The 18781-nt window shown below is 55.9% G+C and overlaps 1 protein-coding gene across 2 annotated transcripts in view; it reads right to left on the minus strand.

Annotated features, from left to right (window-relative positions):
- Positions 1–514: 514 nt before the first annotated feature.
- Positions 515–18781, minus strand: part of Chst15 (carbohydrate sulfotransferase 15) — a 70539-nt gene continuing 52272 nt past the window's right edge. For both annotated transcript variants that reach the window (XM_026384239.2, XM_026384238.2), the window contains exons 6-8: positions 7725–7881; positions 4661–4808; positions 515–3005 (exon numbers count right to left, since the gene is read on the minus strand). In XM_026384239.2, coding sequence (XP_026240024.2) covers positions 2815–3005; positions 4661–4808; positions 7725–7881 — 496 coding nt within the window. In that variant the 3' untranslated portion in view covers positions 515–2814. The remainder of the gene's footprint in view (positions 3006–4660; positions 4809–7724; positions 7882–18781) is intronic.

The raw sequence follows: 18781 nt of genomic DNA on the forward strand, positions 1-18781 counted from the left end.
TTGAACTTCAGCCTCAGAATGCTGTTCAGGCCACCCAGCTGGTGGTACCTGTCACGCCAGCCCCAGGACACCCTGCCCTCCCTCAGGCCTGCCCACATCTCAGCAGAACACCAAGTGTCTAGTGATAATGACGTGCACCCAGAGACACCAGGGCTCAGGGGCAAAGAGGGCTAAGGAGTGAGGCCTGTTGTCACCTGACGCAGATTCCAAAGAAGGAAGACGATGGAGGCCCACCCTGGATAGGGCCCACCTCTACCCTGACTTACCCACAGCTGGACCCTGGCAGGAGGCCCTGGAAACACCTGAGTCCTGGTCTCTGCCCCTGAGCTTTCTTCTGATCCTGGGTGTGGCCATGGCCACCTCTCATCAGCTGCCCTCCATAAGCCCCTTCCCACAGTGAGCAGGCACCTCCGGCCAGTGAGACGCCAACCTTGTCCACCACTTGCTCACCCACACAGGACACCGTGGAAAGAACAGATGGCGTGCTGGAGACGGGGAGGACACGCACCTTGTAGGCACCAGTCACATGGGTCCATCTTTAATCATGTTAAATCTTAATAGAAGCACAACACCACCATGATTCACGCGACACCTCACACAACCAGAGGCTGCAGTGGGCACACCCGTGTGCCGGGTCTTCAGTACCAGGTCGTGAGGAACCTTCCATTTCGCTTTGGTCTGGGGTGATGGGCTAGAAAGCCACCTGCCCAAGGATGGCATCTGTGCTGTCAACAGGAGCCAGGCCTCGACGCAGAGAGAGCAAAGGCAACAGTTGGCCCCTGGAGAAAGGCCTGGAGGGAAAAACCATGTCTGGATGGCACTGGGCGGCACAGAGAGGGGGCCTGCATACACAAAAGAGATCGGTAATGGACCAAATAATATTGGAAATAATACCTTCGTAATACTTCTGTAAGAAGCAGAGTTACACGACATGTTATTCACATGCATAGGAGTGCATAAGAAAAACCCCTTGTTGAAATCATGGCTGACGTTGAATAGCAAAATATGTATTGGAAATGACAAGTTAATTGGCAGAGAAATTAATCTGTAAAGGCATTGTGTCCAGAGAGGAGGCTTCGTCAGCAACAGGACTGAAGGGAACCCACTCAGCAAATGCGCCCACACACGTGCGCACACACACTCTGTATTCCAAATAAATACACACACACACTCCGAAGTGATATCTCCCTAAAGAATCTGGCGCTCAGGCCAGCCTTCCCCTCTGGCGGCTGCTGTGAGGGCCTTCTGCAAGAGAAAAGTGGGGATTGTCCCTGCAAGTGGTGATCAGGACACACAGCGCCTTCAGTAGCAGAAACAGCCCCGGCTGCAGCAGTGCTCAGAGCAAGCCGTACCCCAGGCCATGGTCGCAGGACAATGAGCTCAGCATCCCTTTTGCAGTGGCAGGAAGACGATAGCAATAGGGTCAGATGGCTGAGCAAGTGCACATCCTGGTGCCACCAAAGCCCAGCTGTTTCACGCCCGAGCGCCAGATGGGTATGTAGTGTTTGCACTTTCTGACTCAGAAGATGGGACCTCAATCCGAGAACACGGGTTCACAGGAAGCTTCCCTTGACCACAGGAGTGCAAAGCTTCCTTGTCCCACCTCGGGCTGAATGCCAAGCAGGCCCAAGCATTCTTTTCCCTGTGACTTCCAAGAAGTGACAAGACCTTCGGCCCATCCATTGTAAACCAAAGCTGCCTAGAGTACTGGAAAATTCCATTAAGAACACTGCTCCTAGCAATCTCATTCCAAATTCCAGCATACTACATCAAGCCCAAGTTTAGCCTGTGCATTGTTTCTGAATCAGGATACCAGAATCTTGCAGCTCCTTAATGAGAGAGGAGCTGGAGAACTCGGATAACGAACTCGTTCCAGAGAGGTTCCGCGAGGGGCAGAGCCTGCAGCCAGCAAGCACCCAGCACTTGAGCCCCTCCAGTTCTCTGAGGCCCTGTATGCCTCAGGACTTCAGTCACTGAGACTCCACAGAGGGCTCAGCTCCTTGAGGATGCAGGATTCCTGCAATCAGCAAAAATTCCCCTTCCAAATATAAACGGAATTTCTTGAGAAAACATCTAAAGAGGCAGGAGGGAGAGCTAGGGCTAGTCCAATGCAGGAAGTGGTTTGTTAACGCATCCATTTTCTAGTTAAACATGAAGTCTACAAGGGCAGAACTCGAGGCTGGAGATGAACAGCTGCCAAAAACAATTCTTTTCTCTTGGAAACTGTGAATAGGGTTTATTTCTGATGTCACTGGAGAGCTGACTTGGGAGTAAGAAGAAAAGAAAAAGAGATTCCATTCTCAAAAGAGGTTCCATACTCTGCCCAGATGGGGTGAGCGATCCAATTAAGAGTATTGCAAAACTGCCCGTGAGCATGAGAAGTGTACGTTCCGGCCAGTCCAAGGCGAGAGTGCTGGTGCTCCACAGGATCCCAGGACTGTCAAACCCTGGATTCAGGCTGTCCTGGAGGTGGCTGAGCAGAGTTGGGCTGTGGCCTCCCCAGGCCTCCTCTCTGCACTGCAAGCCCGTCCCTCCCCAGGGCTCCGGGTGCTCACAGAGCAGAACTCAATTCCTGCCCACCTACAGCTTCCAGTGGCCTCCAGAGGGGCTCTGTGGGGTCAAGGGCTGAGCTACTGAACTTCACAAAGGAAATTCCGGAATGGTTCTAATTAACAGGTGCCTGGGGAGGAAAAGAAGATGGAGTCTCCCGGTTTTCTCCACACTGTGTAAAACAGTTCCCCACCCAGGGAGACGGTTCAAGTCATGGCAATGACAGGGTCGCTGAGCCCCGGGCCTACAGCCAGGACTAAGGTCTCACTGTGCCTTCCACGCAAACGCTTCATCGGCGAGGATCTGCGCCAGCCGAGCATTGAAAGGCCCATAGAAGTCCTGCAAGATCTTCTGTGTGACCGGCCACATGGGCCCCAGGTTCCGGTCCTCTGGACGCCGTGCATTGGACGCAGGGCTCTTGGTCATCAAGGCCTCTTGCTTCTCACTTAGGGGCCCTGGAATAAAAGGCAAAGAATCCCATGAGGCCAGAGGCAGGGCAAGCGGCAAAGGGGACTGTGCAAAAATCCCAGCTCTGCTCTGTGCCGAGAAAGGGATTTCCTTCAAGAGGAATGTGTTTGGGGCTTCAGATTCCTGGCTGGATCCATTTGGAGGAGATGGGGGAGGGAGGTGGAAATACCATTAAGAAACAGCAAAGGAATTCTGGGCTTCAGGACAGGCTCACCTCGGGGACTTGTCTCCAGCTCTGCTTAAAGGGCTGCTTTCCCTGCAGCAGCCTGTTCTGAGCACTGCGGACCCTGCCAGGCACAGTCCAGGGGCTTAGTGTCCTGCTGGCTAGCCGCTGGGATTCTGCCACATGGGCTCCTGATGCCAAGGGCCACTTTTCACCTGTGTGTCTGGCTGTGAGGTGGCCATGGGGGGGTGCAGGCCACCTGTGCCCAGAGTCCCCGCTGGCTACACCTCCACCTACAGCAAGTACATTATGAGGAGACGCCTGTGACGAGCTGGCAGGGCTGCCAGCTGAGGCTGCCACGTGGGACCAGGCATGGGGACACAGGATGCTCACTGGCTTCAACCCACCCGTCATTGGTCAGGCCTCTGGAGCCCGGGCTCTTGGGATCTGGATAAGGTCCTTAGCAAACCCCAGTGCCCTAGTTATGCAAGATAAAAAGTGGGCCTTACTGTCCCTCTTAAGGACAAGACCCAAGCTCATTCAGGTGAGGGAGTCTTCAGGTGGCCAAATTTTTAAAAATGAATAACTGGTTCTAGTCCTTCGAAAGAAAAGTGACCACACTGCAACACATTACCAGCTCTCCCAAAAGGAGAAAGAAAATCAAACGACCCAGTGAGGCAGATTTATTTTAAGAAATATTCAATTAACAAAATTCCCAGGCAAGGTCCTTGGGGCCACAGGAGGCACTCGGGGAAGGAATCAGCCCGTTCTGACCCTGCCTCGGCTTTGGCCGCTCTCCTTGGGTGACAACACACACTCAAGGATGTGTATGTCCCTGCCAGCCATTGCCAAGGGAAGCAGTGTGGCCTGGGGCACAAAGTGCCCTGGGGACTTGGGCTGGTCTCCTCGAGCTCAGGGTAGGCTCACCCTCCCAGAGCTGCGGCCAGTGGCCAACAGTCACCAACTCTGGCTCCAGGGATCCCCAGCGACTCTGAGACGGTGCAAGGGCCAGTTCCCTCCTCCACACCCCATGCCTTCTGCAGGGATATTCCAGCCACCAACATTGCCCTGTTGGTCCTTCAAAGCTCAAACCACACAGCCTTTCTTCCCATGAACCTTCTACAGTCCTTCAGCAGCTGGGGTCCCCAGTCGTCAGCACACACCTCCATGACAATGGTAACCTTCCTCCATGTCACGCCACCAGTTACTCCATGAGTACAGCAGTGGCCTCGTCCTCTCCTTCTGCTGGAAGGCCACCTCCTCCTCCCCAGAGACTCCCTCACCACGCCAGGCACAGTGCCCAAGGGGCTGGTGCTCAATAAACAGACACTGACCTGGCCTCTTTGGAATTCCCTGGGCTTCCCAGCTAGCCCGTCCCTGCCCAACTTGCTATGACTGGGCTTGACCCAGAGAGTTCCCCAAGAGCCAGCCTCCATGGGGCTCACACTGGGCCCCATCAGTCAGAGCCATGTCACATACCCAGGTTCAGGAACTGAAAGACCCTGTGCATGGTGTACTTGACATTGGATGCGTGGTCTTCCAGGCGCAGAATGAGAAACTGATCCTTGTTAAAAACAGTGAGCCAGTCCAGAAGGTACACGGCGTACAGCCCGACCTGGAGCCTCACCTAGGACAGAGGAGGAGGGCATTATTCAGGAGGCATGTTCCTGGCTCTCTAAGGCACTTTTCCAAAAGCATTACGGCCTTCATAATAAAACAACCCGGAAGAGTTAGCCGGGCCAACAGTCACCTTCAACAGAGGTACCTGAACACAAGGTGCCCTGGCATCTCCACAAAGAGTCTGTACTATGTAGACAGAGAATTCCTACACTCTGGCTGCACTGAATCCTCACCACAGCCCCACAGGAGTGCCATGTCTCCACGTGGCTGGTGAGCACTGGGTGTGGGGAAGAGGTCAAGGCTGCAGCAACCAAGGGAGCATGTGCTCTCTGCATGACAGCCCAGCCTTCTCCCTGCTCCCTGAGCAACCTCAATGTCCAGCACACAACAGGCTGTGGAAATCCACCGCAGACGCTCTCAGACAACCCAGGCACCACAGGGACATCCGTGGCCATGAGCGTGAGCACATGTGGACATGACTGGTGCAGAAAGAAGCCCACAGGCCCCAGGCCATTCTCCTGTCCACCTACTCACTTCCTGGTCCTCATCCTTCTGTTCCTTTCTCTTGTGCCAAACTGCAAGCGGTGCAGTCAAGAGTTAACCCAGAGAAAGGTCTGGCCTCCGCCCTTGGCTGCTGGGAGGTGATCTCAGGCCTTGCAACTCACTGCCCACCAGGAGTATCTTGGTTTGTCAGAGCTTTGCCATGGACAGGCTAACAAAGTGACTAACGACGGGGCTCTGGGCTACAGGTAGGTATCACTCCTGACCTCTGGAAGGACTGGAGACCAACAGTCACAAGGCAGTGAGTAAGAGAGTCCCAGTAAGAACTCGGGGCACCAAGGCTTGGTGTGACAATAGTCCACAAGTGCCATCACGCATCCATCATGGCTGGGGGGCAGGAGCACTGCCCACGGCTCCCAGGGGAGAAGAGGACAGGGCTCTGCACTGGAGCCCCTGGCCCTGCCCCTACCCTTCTTCCCTTGGTTGACTTCAATCTGCACCTTTTCCCTGAAATAAATCGTGACCACAGAGATGGCCACCTTCAGTGTGCCCTGTGAGCTTTTCTAGAGCATTAGTGAACTTGGTGGTTTGGGGGTCTGCTCCAGAACTTGCAGTGGTATCAAAGTGAGGGCAGTGAGGGCAGCCTCCTCCCCACCTCCCTGTCTACACCCCTCTCCCCTTGTCCATGCCCGTTGCTGCCCTCCTGATACACAGCTCCTGACAGGGCCTACACACCCACCCCTTACCTGGCCACCAGCATGTGCTGGCCGAGCAGTGAGCTGGCCACCACCAGCCCTGCTCAGGCCTCCAGAGCCCTCCACACAGAAGGTTCTTGTCCAGTTTGACCTTCTGGCTCACCCCTCCACCTGGAGCACCTCCCAGCGCTGGCTCCTCCTAGAGCTTAAGGCTCACTTAGGCTTCTTGCCCTTGACCTTCAACTCCTTGAGTGCAGGGTCAGTGGCTTCAAGGAAGGCCATCAAGCCTTCCTCTGGAAGACCTGTGTCGGTGCCCAATATGGTCCTCAGCAGAACTGCTGAGCTCAGTTAACAATCAGATGAAGAAACATTTGAAAAATATGTGCAGATGCTATCAAGTTTCATATCTTGCTATTCTTTTTCCATTTCATTATTTTTCTAACGATGTAGGAAGATGGGGAGGAAGGAAAGCAATTAGAGGGAATAGAGTGTTGTCTCCAAAATTCATTAGCTGCCTCCGGCCCACAATTCCTCACTACATATACACCAGCTCATAAAAAAGACCACAAGCTGGGCCCGGGCTCCGAGGAACGAGCCTGCGTCAGCCTCAGAAACGAGACCGCGTGGCCTCCCATGCAAAGGAGCAGGCCTCACGGAGCTTTGCAAGCCTCTCTCCCTGGCATCTCGCAGGCTTCTCCCTGGAGGGAGAACAGACTAATGAGGTTTATCGCTTCCAGAGAGCCTGGCTTTGCAACTAGAGAACCTTCTGGAAGAAAAGTGGTCAAGCGTTTGTGCAGGATGCTGTCCCTCAAGAGGACCTATAGCCTGTCCCTGCACCTGGCCACAGTGACAGAATATTCTCTGAAGGTTTGTGCCCATCTGGTCAGAGCCCCTCCAGTGTCCTCAGGGGGCCAGAGTCCTGGGGCCGAGTCCTGCAGTGGGGCCCTCCTGATGGACAGGGCTGTCCAGGCAGGGAGCTAGGGTTCAGGCCTGCTACCTCTGTGCCCCACCTTTGGATAAGGCAGTCTGGGTGACGAGGCAGAGGGCACGAAGCCTCTCCTGTGAGTGCCACCACCCTCTGCAGCAGTCTATGCCCCACATGGCCGTGTCAGGCAGAGGCTGGCCCAGCCACACTCTGGGCAGACGGTGGACTGACCTCACCCAGGAAAGCCACCTGCTGAGAAGCACCTGGCCTCCTGGGACCCAGCTGGAAGGTGCCCAGGTCGCCACCAACAACTGTTAGTGCAGGAGAAAGCCTGGGTCCTCCAGGATGGCGCCTTGAGGGAAGGCAGGGAACAGACAAAGGACCCAGAGGAGACCCTGTCAAAGATGGTTGAAGTCACCGGCAGGGAATCCTAAAACCAGAGGGACAATGCGCACTGCAGAGAGGCCCTTCCAAACACTCTCCCTGCTGAGTCATTGCTGCCTGTGCTGTCAGGGCCTCCCTGAATGACAATCCTGTTCTCTCACACAGGGAGGGGACCCTAGGTGACGGGGTGGTGGGCAGGGAGGAAGCAGGGAGCCTGCTGCGAGAGCCCTCATTGTTCATCCAGCCTCTGCATCCAGGATATTGGCTCAGCAGCAGCCTCTGCTCAGAGATGGCCGAGTGCATCTGCACATTAAGACGCTTCTCTCTGGGTTTCTGTCCTAAAATCCCCTCCACAGTGTGCCCCCGAATAACCACAGCCAAGTGGCCGCTCTGCACGGGGTGGGCGGGGCGTACGCACAGGCATGGCGTTGTTGAGGGTGTTGTTGTAGACGCAGGCGCGCAGCGAGTAATCCAGCATGCAATTTTCGAACAGCTGCAGAGCTTCTGTCACTTTCTCATGGAAGTCGTCGGCAGATTTATTCGAACTTGCAAAGTAGAGATAGTCAGAGTACAACCTGTGAGTACAATAAATGGATGATGTCACCGTCCGCCCCTGTGAAATCACGCCTTGCGGGTGACAAAGAAAATCAATGGGCAATTACATGATCTGGTTTTGTTCATTAAGAAACAACCATTTCTCTGCCTTCCCTTGCAAAGGAGCCCCTCCCTGGTTCCCTTCTCGCCCCACCCCTCATGTGCCACCCCTCCTCCCCAACCAGACAGGTCCACGCTGGCCCCAAACCACCACCAGTAGGATTTGCAAGGCTTCCCGCCACCCCAAGCCCCCTCAGGCCGAGGCTCTGATTTTACAACACCCCATTACAGAAATGATCAGTAGCAAAAAGACACCATGAAAACGGTGACACTCCTTCCCATCCTCTCTCCTCTTGGAGGAACACAGGGCGCTTGCAGTATCACGGGCCCCTCTGAAACTCCTGGCTCTTCTCAAAGGCATTCCAAACAGTTTTCTAAAAGTATTAAATGTGTGCTCCTAGGTTCACAGGAACCTGTTTTTAACCCAACTTCCAGGAACTTGCACATGGCAGGGGAACACCTGCAGGCTGGGTATCCACGCAGGCCTGCTCTCTCCAGGGACTTCACCCACACCCCTGCCCACACTGGCCACCGGAGCTGGTGGTCTTCCTTGACCAGACTCCACTTCTGGCCACCCATCTCTGTCTGGTCACCCTATCTTAGTGGAACTCCTCTGTGAAGGAAAAGACAGGGGAGGCCATTGTTTGGGGCTAAGCTTCTGCCCTAGGCTCAACAAAGACCAAACCAGAATGCAGTCCTCCAGCCAGCTGCCTGGTGATCAAACTGGGCTAGAAAAGGCTGGTTTTCCAAAACAGAGTGGACTCCCAGCAACCAATCAAAAGCAAAAGGGGTTCAGTCCACCTGAGCCTGAGCAGAAAGAGTCTTTGGAGTAACCAACCCTCTCCCCACTTCTGCTGCTTCGACACTCTTCTTCTGCCTGTCGTACCCACCCCTGGGCTCAGCTTCTCGGGGAGCCTGGCTATTACCAGAACAAACGCTGCTCCATCCAAGAATTCCACTCACAAGAGCTGATTGGATCCTTAAACCCAGGCTGCTGAAATTTGTTTTTCAGGCAATGCTGAGCTGTTTTAGCCAGAATCTCCCAACCCCCAAACCGAATCACCCTCTTCACACTATCAGGGTCCTCGCTGCGGGATGTCTGATCTCCTGGCCTGTCTTTAGCAAGATTCCAACCGGCGACTTGGGGCAGAACCCCGTTCCCTTAAGTTTCCCTAGTGACTTTCCACCCTCCACTCTCTGGCTGTAAAATCACCTTTTCTGCTGCATTCCAGGTTGAACCCCATCTCTCTCTTCCCCTAGGGACTTCCAGCCTGGCAGAAGCCCTGGTGGAGCCTCTCTCTCTCCCTTACTGCAGACGGCCAAGGAGCTGCCTCCAATGGGAACTGCAGGTTGTGAGCTTCCTGATCTTTCTATGTCTCTGCTGCAGAGAGGGCCAGGACGTCCCCTCTCCGGCCTTCACGATTCCTGCTGTTCGTTCCCCCAGGGGTTTACCCTCCTCTCTTCTGGCACACGCCTTCCAGTGCCCAGCAGCTCTGCCCAATCCTTTGGCGCCCGCTGTGGCTCCCACCTGGGACAAGTGGCTGGCCGACCTCAGAGTGGCACCAGGCCTGCGCACAGGGCTTCTCTCTCCTCAGCTCCCTGCTGTCTATGCCCCAGCCCCTGTCCTGGCTCACCTCTTCCCAGGCAGGCCAGCCAGCCAGTCTCGCTATGCACATGTGTCTGGGGGTGAACTGCTGCTCTGCCAGCCCCCTCTCCCCCACTTTCACCTGGACTCACACACCCCTGCAGAAGCAGAAGCCTCGCTGGCTGGCCACAGGGCTCCTTCTCACCACCCTTACTTCTCCCCCACTGCCATGCCCTTCTTGGGGGCAGGAGCAGGTCTTTCTCACCTCTGAATCCCCTGAGAGCCTCTCCCGCTCCAGTGTCCACAGAGGAGGCCCCTTTGAGGCCTGGAGATGCTTGGCAGATGCCCACAGGTTGCCGAGAACCCAAGCACACCCTACTGGCATCTTGTTGATCTCAGTCTGGTCAGACCCAAACCCCAATAGGATTTGTCTCAAAATGAGTCATTAAACACGCTCAGGAACTGGTGAAAAGACTGGCCCACTAGATCCCACAGGCACTGTCCCATGATCAGTCCACTGCCACACCAGCTGTGCTACTGTCCTTCAAAATCATGACACGCAACACCCCTGAAATCCTGCCCAGGACCCTGCAGGGTGGGGCACAGGTAGAGCCCACAGGCTGACTGACGGAGGCCAGAATCAGATTTGCAAAGACCCCAATCAGTCCCGTGTCTGGGTGCAGCCCGAGCCACCATGTCAGTGAAAGTTCACAGACACCTCTCCAACCGTTAATGAAACGCCACGTACCAGCCTGAGCCTGGAGCTCTCCCCAAGGATGCCTCAGAGCTACCCGAAAGGTTTGCTGGAACTAGATTTCCATCACTTAAGTCCCATCAGAAAAATGCAATCACTGGCTCAAGGTTTCCATACTGAGAGGTTTTCCCCTTGTAGTAATAACATTTCTTGTGGACATTGGGCTCATAAATAAAACAAGAGTATGTAAACTGGCCTCAATTTTAGATACAAAATAAATTCATGAAAAAGCCTCTGATTGCATACAATTCCCCAGAGACACCTGGGACGTGTCCAGCGTCCCAGGCGAGTGCACCCCCAGGAGGGACTGCAGGTTTTCATCTGCCTGGGGGGTGCTGAGGTGAACTCATAACCCTGACCAGGCAGGGCACTACCTCCTCGGCAGGGTGAGAAGCCCTCAGTCCCCTCCAGGTCTGCCCACAGACGGGCTGGGCTTCGAGAGTCCCTGGGCATCACTGCTGGGGCCCACACCGGGGTCCTCCACACCCAGCCCCATCGGCAGACACCCGAGCAGAAGCGAGTCCCCATAACAGATGGCCACCACCTCCCAACCCAGATTCTGTAGCAGGTTCAATATAACTACAGACTCGTCCATGTCCTAATCCGGGTACCTGGGTTTGTGAGCTTATTGGGAAACAGGGTCCTTGCTTGTATAATTAAGTTGAGGATGTTGAAATGGGATCATATGGGTTCAGGGTGAAACAGAGAGGGAACACCATGTGGGACCCAGGAGGACAGCACGGTGCAGCCAGGAGCCAGGACATAGAGACCACTGGAAGTCACTGGCAGCAAGGGGCCTGGGGGAGACACTCCCCAGAGCCGCCCCAGGGAACCAACCCTGCGGGCATCTTAATTTCAGACTTCCAGTCTCCTGAACTGGGAGGGGACACATTTCTGTTGTTTTAAGCCACCAAGGTTGAGGCGATTTATTAAACAGCCCATGGGAATGAAGAGATTCTAAACCCAATCTCAGGGGAAACAAAGGATTGTTGATTCAACAGCACTCTCCCACCCAAGACCTGGGAACAGCGGCCCCAGGTGTGCAGAGGACTCTGGCCAAGTGGCCAGAGTCCCCACCAGGGACCCCAAAGGAGGCAAGCACAGAAAAGGGCCCTTCCTTCAGGGAGCACTCTAGGTCCTCCTGGAGAATCAGGCTAAAGAGCCAGGCGCGGTGGTGCGCACCTGTAATCCCAGAGGCTCGGGAGGCTGAGGCAGGAGGATGGTGAGTTCAAAGCCAGCCTCAGCAGAAGTGAGGCGCTAAGCGACTCAGTGAGACTCTGCTCTAAACAAAATACTAAATAGGGCTGGGGATGTGGCTTAGAGTGGTCGAGTGCCCCTGAGTTCAGTCCCCAGTACATACCCTTCCCCAACAAAAAAAAGAAAATGTTGGGAAGGATGGCAAAACGCTGGAGCAGACACAGGCACAAACAATTAATACAAAGATGAACTAGGGGAAAGAGACCAATGTGGAAAATACATAGGGGTACAGCCGACTCAAGCTCCTGATGAGCCGCCACGGCCTGGCAGGAGCACCCGTGCACCCTTGGGATGCATTAATAGAGACACAGGCGAGGAGAACATGGGAGGGTGGAGCAAAGTGACAGGCACGAAGGGGCCCAAAAGTATAGGCAAGAGCCTGTGGAGCTGGGTGCCAGATGGTGAAGGACAAAGAGAGGATTCCCCTGGGGAAGCAGAGACTCGGCAGGAAGGAGACCCCCTCTGTCCTCCCGAAGGACTGACCAGTGGGTAGAAGATTCAGGAACAAAGACCCGTTTCATAAAAGGCAGTGGCCCTTGGTGGTGGCAGCAGCAGCTGAGGTTGGAGGGGTGAGAGCTCTGGGGCAGGGTGGGGCCCAGCGGAGCTGACGCCCGGGCAGCCCTGAGTTTGGGGACTGCCCAGCCCCCTCCTGCCAAGCCACCCCTTTTCCTTCCCCAAGCCACCGGAACAGATGGTGTGACACTTGGCCAGGACTGTTTCCAACAGCGATTCCAAATATAAGCCCCAACCCGTCCCCAGCCTTCTGCGCTGCGGTTATTTTAGAAGCTGTGGCAGGGGCCTGCGCTCAGGCCTGTGTGGCTTGGCCCATTCCTGTGCGGTGCAGGGGTCCTGGGGCCCAGAGGGTCTTGGGGAGGAGAAGCTCCCTTTAAAGGTAACTATGTCTCTCCCCATGGGGACAAAGGAGTGGCAGCAATGTCCCCCGCCTCAAGGTCCCACCATGGAAAATCCAGGTGGGTGCCCAAGGCCACTGCTGAACTCACTCAGTGATGTTTAAGGACCACTGCTGGGAGCCAATAGGTCAGCTAGTGATGACCGTTAGAGCAAAGCCAGGGGCTCAGGGGGCAGCTCGGTGGTAAGCACTCTCCTGGATGCAGGATGCCCCAGGTCCTGTGTCCAGCAACGCCAGGGCTGAGAGCCGTCCAGCTGTGGGCTTGAGTGCCTGCAGCTCTGGGCTTCCAGCCAAGTGGATGCTAGTGGCCCAACGTGATGCCCTAGGCCAGCACTGGGCACCACGCGTGTTCTCACAGCCACCCCAAGATCTGCCAGCCCATCTCCCGCAGGAGACGGGCACCTGGTGAGGTTCAGGAGCCCCCGAGCTCACGTGGCCCAGGAGCAGCCCAGGCCGCCCGACCCCAATCCTGACCCTGCAGGCCATGACCTCGGCCCTCGTGGTTCAGGGGAGAGGACACCTCCATGGCTTTAGAGCTCGGGGCCTGTGGTTCTTGGGTTTCACTCGAGGCTTCTGTTGCTCCAGGTACACAATGACTCGGAGGCCAAAGTCAGTTTTCTCACAGAACTACTCAGAGAGTCCCAGGAGGCTGATAAGCAATCACCACGGGTGACCGTGCAGCAAACAAGCGTTCGGTGTGAACGTGAGGACCTCCGTTGCCACGGTCAGGAAAGGCAAGTGGGTCTGTGGCACTGCGCACCTGGAAAACTGGCAGCAGCCGACAGTGGGTGTTCCGGGGCCTCACAAGCCAAGGCTCCTATGCACAGCTAGGCTCCTCCCGCACCTGTGCCTTCCATCACATCCAGTGGAGACGGAACCTCTCCGGCCGTACCAAGCATCCCTGTACCTCCGAGCAGCTCGTGGGTTGCAAAGCACCCCTCATGCTGACGATGTCTCTACAGGTGAGAAAACTAAGGTGCACGGAGGACGAGCATCTCCCCTGGACCCCAAGTCTGGCTGGGACCTCCCAGCCAAAATGTGGTCACTGCACTGCAGGCACCCCAGGTCGCCCAACTCTCCCTGTTGCCCAGAGTCCCCTGCCCAGCCCTGGCCTGTGGGAACACCTCTCCCAGCTCCGTGTCTTCTCAGGTAGAGGAACAGTGCGGCTCTATCCCCGTGTGGCGGGCCTCACACCTTCCCGCAGGGAACTGCCCTTTCCAAACAGTTCCTGTGGGCAGACACGGGGTGGCCCAGGGCTTGGCAAACACATCCCCAAAGGAGCAGTGTAGGATACTGGGGGGCTCCCAGCTTGGTGGCTTCTCTCCCACCAATAACCAAGCAGGGCCCCTTACCATCCACCCGGAGTGGTCTTCAGAGGAGAGCCTCCTCACAAGGGCCCGGCTGTCTCTGCGGCCTGGCTGCTGCTGCCCGTCACCCCGGCTCTGTGGACTGAGGCCACCCTCTGGCCCTTGGCAGCTGGACAGTCCAGCCCTATTAAAGTGATTTCAGGCCACTTCTAGGGCCCCTAGAGAGGAGTATTGGTGACACCCAAACAGGCAGTTCCGAGCAGCCAAACACCCGAGCTCACCAGGAACTCCATGGGCAGCAGCTAAGACAGTGCCACGCTCCTTCCAGACGGTGCCCGGCCGCGGCGGAGGCCCAGGCAGGGAGCACTGGAGGGAGGCAGGGAGGGAGGCCCAGAGTCCGTGGGCCTCCTGTCTCCACCTTTCTCTCCCAGGCTGCCCTCCTAACCTCCTTTGGAGGGACCAGGAGTTAACTGGCAGCCCTGGGAAGAGCCTGCGTTTGAGTCCTCGGCAACTCTGCCACGCAGTGAGGGCTACAGGCGTCGGGGGGCCGGCTCCCTCTACCAGGACACGTCTGCACACTCACTCGGCATTTCCAGGCCCAGAGAGGCCCCGCTGCTGGAGGAGGGCTTCGGCACAGGCTGCACAGCCAGAGGGTCTCAAGTCAGAAGTGTGAGCAGCTCAGAGGCATCGTCCGCCCGCTCCCTTCCGCCCATGCTGGTTCTTGTCCTGGGGCTGGCTGGCATCTTGCTCCCTGCCAGGCAGAGCCCAGCAGATGAGGCTGGTCCTGGTCAGGCACCACAAAGACTAGGTCTTTGCTGCCCACCACAGTCTTTGCAAAACTGGAAGGTCATCCTGCTGATGGCTCCCAGTCCAGTCCCCAGGAACCGCCCTCAGCTGAAAAGACTTGGGGAGTGTCCCAGGCAGCCCATTCCAGTGGCTGATGGAGAGGAGCAGCCTCCAATGGGGGCATCTCAGAAGTCCATCCTAGCCCCACAGTGCCACGAGGGTTGACTGTGGTCTCCGTTGTGACTGCATCAGAGCCCCACCCAGCTTCCTCTGTCCCCAATGCTGCTAACAGGGACTACCCCAAAAGTGCCCCCAGAAGCCCCCTGCACAGGAACAGTGGACCAGAGTGTGCCTCCTGGCCACCAACACAGCCCAGGGTGAAATGCCTGGGTGGTGGAATCCAGCCTCGCTGCACATTAACGGTGTGATTCTGGGGAGGTGACTTAACCCCACTGAGCCCAGGCACCTCACCTCTGGGCACATCATGACTGCCCTCCCACCTGCTGGCACAGCCCAAATGAGGACAGGTCCAAAGGGCAAAGCCAGGCCACAGCCCAGCTACCTGGGTGCTGGGTCATTTATTTCACAGAGGACTGTCCTGCCCCTGATTGTCGCAGACGTCATGAAGATGGTTGGTATGGATGGCAGTGCCCAGGTACCTAAGGCCTCTGGCACATCAAGGGCGCTCAACAGAGACTCAGGGAGCATCCTGTTGGTTATTATTACTACTCTTACTGATGCACAACAGTAGCTAATAATTATATAATACTTCCCATTGGTCAGCACTGTTTAAACACATCACTACATATAGTAAGTCATTTCATTCTCAGTCCTAAAGGTAAAACTATGCCTCCCCCATTTTACTGAGGAGGAAATGAAGCTCGGGAGGTCAAGTAACTTGCCCAGGTCACAAAGCCAGTGAGCAGGAGAGCCAGGGTTCCAGCGCAGCCCGCCCGGGCAACACGCCCCTCTCATCTCCCGACCCGCACACCTCCCATGCACGCAGGCTCTCTGCATCAGAAGCTGCTCCAGCACACGCCTACAGCTCTCTGCAGACCCCGTGAAATCAATGAAACTGGGATTCCTGTCTAAATACTAGCCCTGTCATTACCGTGTCCCCAAGAATAATGGCCTATAAACAGATGCACTTCATTAAACCCTGCCTTCCCTTCCTAGAGTCTTCTCATACGTTGATTAATCATTTAACCAACCAGGGAGCTGTTTAAACATCAGTGTTTGTAAGCAGACCAAGAAAAACAGCTACCCGGTTCCCAGGCTCGAGGGACTGGGTGGAAATCAAGTTCTACTTCCTAATGAAGCTGAGTTCTCCTTCCTGGTGGACCCATCACCACAGAACGCAAAGACCAGTCATTCCTGTGGTGGCCCTTGCTGGGCACTGTGCTGAGACTATATGTAGAAGCAAAATGTCGACACCATAACCCCCCTAGCAGGTGGGGGTCTCTAGAAGGCAAAGGTCTCTGGAATGGAGAGGAAAGCAAGATTTCAGGGGCGGGGGGAGGGGAAGCATCTCCCAGCTCTTTCTTCACATTGCATGGGCTGTACCCCTCCCCCCAGTTAAGCAAAATCTACCACCAGCTCACAAATGAAGAAGCAGGAGGCTAGGAGAGTGCATTTGAAAAGAGCCCTCTTTACCATTTAAGAGAAGAATTAAATGAAGAAAATCTGCTTGTAATTGGTGGCTTCTTTTTAATTAAGTGAGCCAATTTAGCATAGGAATGCATTTTTTTTAGTTCTGAATTGCAGCAATCTCTTATGGAGAGAAGCTTGGAACAAGAATTCTTGGCCAGCCTCTGCCACATGAACCATCCTACCCACTTCCTCCCATCATTCCTCTATTTTCCTGGGGCGGGGTGGGGGGAGGCCTTACCCTTTATATTCTTCTCCAGAAACTTAAATGTGATTCAGCCTGGCTCCCAAGTCCAACATTTTCAAACTCCCTTATCTTTGATCAATGATAGAAATAAAGGCTAAATGTGAATCTAAAACTAGACATAATCCCCTCCCCCACCAAACTGATTTGCAGAAGGAAAAGAACAATCTGGAAAGATCCAACTGCCGTCCAGCAGCCCAAGGAATCTCCTACTGCAGAAGGACAAGGTCACGGGATGACTGAAGTGGGTCAACGGCCCAGGAGCCAGTTAGACTAATGGGAACTCGGCTCTGAGCGTTTGTTTCTTCAAGAGTGACCTAAGCACTCGTATTTACCATCCTTTCTGGCCAGGATGGGGACAGGGCCAGCCACTTCAGATAGCCCTTGGGTCACAGGCTCAAAGGAGAGATTCCTACTGTTGCACATTTTATAAATGTTTAAGAATCCAAGAGACAGCTGCTGCTGTCAGTAACTCACAGGGAAAACGTGCACATGAACGTCCAGTCCTGCTGTGGCTGGAAGTCACTCTTCCCTGGGCTGCAAAGCCCTGCACCAGCGTCCTAAGCATGGGGTGGGGAATGCCGAGAGCCAGGTGAGGGGTGACTGACCCCGAGGCATGGAAGTGTGACAGGACAGTGACTTGCATCTGGCCAATGAGATACAGCTACCAGGATGGGCTGTCACACCCTTGATCCGGTTGCAAATGACCACCACTTCTGACTGGCCACCTTGTTCCTTGCTTCTCTCATGAAGCCCATGGCCACAATGGAAAGCCTGGTGGCCAGGGCCTGGGAGCAGCCTCCAGTTAACAGCCAGCAAAGAGCAGGGGTTCCTCACACGGGGGCCAGCAAGGACCGCTGGACATCACCGCTGCCCCACCGCCTGCCCTCCTGGCCTTGGCCCCGTCACAGTGGCCATGCCAGAGTCCATGCCACTCCTCTGCTCCCAGCGGGCAGGCACAGGACCACCACGCAATACTCAGCACCCAGCACAGCGCCCAGCATGAGGCAGGGTTCGATAAGTGCTTAAACTGACCAAGTATTTCTGTCAAGTTGAGGACTCAGGAGTGAGAAGCCTGTGCCTCCCGTTCCTAGAACAGGGTGTTTGTTGTTGTTGGTGGTGGTGGTGGGTTTTTTTACGGCTTCTGGAGGGACAGCGTGGGCCCGAGCCTCCTCCAGAGGCCGACTTAGGGCTGGGGCTGGGGCGAGTCAGTCAGGTCCTGCTCCTGCTGAGCCTGGGCAGCATGGCTGCCCTCCCTGCCCAAGGTTCACCGTGTGCCCACTTCCCCCCGGCTTCCCCGTGGCCCACCTTCCTTCCTGTTCCCATGACAAGCCCTTGCCCAGCCTTGAAGCCCAGCCTGACCTTGGCTCCGCCAGCTCCATGGCCCTCACCACTCAGGGTTGCTCCCTCTGTCCACTTCAGCTCCTGTTGAGTCTGCAGGACCACGACACGCCCTGGCCATGCCTGTCTGCAGGGCCAGCCCAGCCCAGGAGCACCCATCTCCCCAGGCCAGAGCAGGGATGGCACACACTCAGGCCAGGCCAGACCAACTGTCCAGAGAGCTACCCACGCCTGCTGCTCTCACTCTGGGGCCACAAGGCTGGGCACAGTCTGACGGTCCTCAGAAGGAACCAGGAAAAGTGGCGGGAAGACACATGGTGAGCAGAGGCACAGGCCTGAGAACGTCCCACCCTGTGAACTTGAGCAGGGGGCTGGGCCGCGTGGGGGCCAGAGAAGGAGCAGCTGTGAAGACACCTCGGGACCTGTCCTCGGAAGGCCCGTGGTCAGGCAGCCCGTCTGCAGGACAGCACTGCCGCTTGTCAACCGTTCTGGGCCAGAGAGGCCGGCCTGCTCCCTGAGGAGAGGAGCCAGATTCCTGCCTCGGCAGGGTGGGGACTGGCAGGTGGGACACGGCCCTCCCAGATCTGGGCAGACGTGCTCCCAAGGCTGGGAGGTGCGCAGAGGGTGAACTGCCCCTTGGCCCAGCCCAGCAGGCTCCCTCCTGCCCAGTGCCAAGGGACGGACAGCCCAGCTCTCCCCTGACAGCCCACTCAGAAGTGTTCTGAGACTCCGCAGGAGGGATGTGGAGGTCTAGAGGATGTGGACGTCCACTCAGCAGGGTGGACTTTCCAGCAAGCCCTCGAGTGGCACCCACGTGGCCTGCACAGAAAAGAAGTCGGGGCGAAAACATACCAGGATTTAGATGGTCGTTATCTTGGTGGGAGACTATAGGTGATCGAATGACAGTTTTTTCTTTAAAGTGTTTCAATGTATTTTCTAGTATTTTCCACCATAAACATGACTCCTGTTAGAATCGGGGCCAGGATGTGA

The sequence above is a fragment of the Urocitellus parryii genome, chromosome 5 (genome assembly GCF_045843805.1).
Source record: "Urocitellus parryii isolate mUroPar1 chromosome 5, mUroPar1.hap1, whole genome shotgun sequence".
Classification (NCBI taxonomy): domain Eukaryota; kingdom Metazoa; phylum Chordata; class Mammalia; order Rodentia; family Sciuridae; genus Urocitellus; species Urocitellus parryii.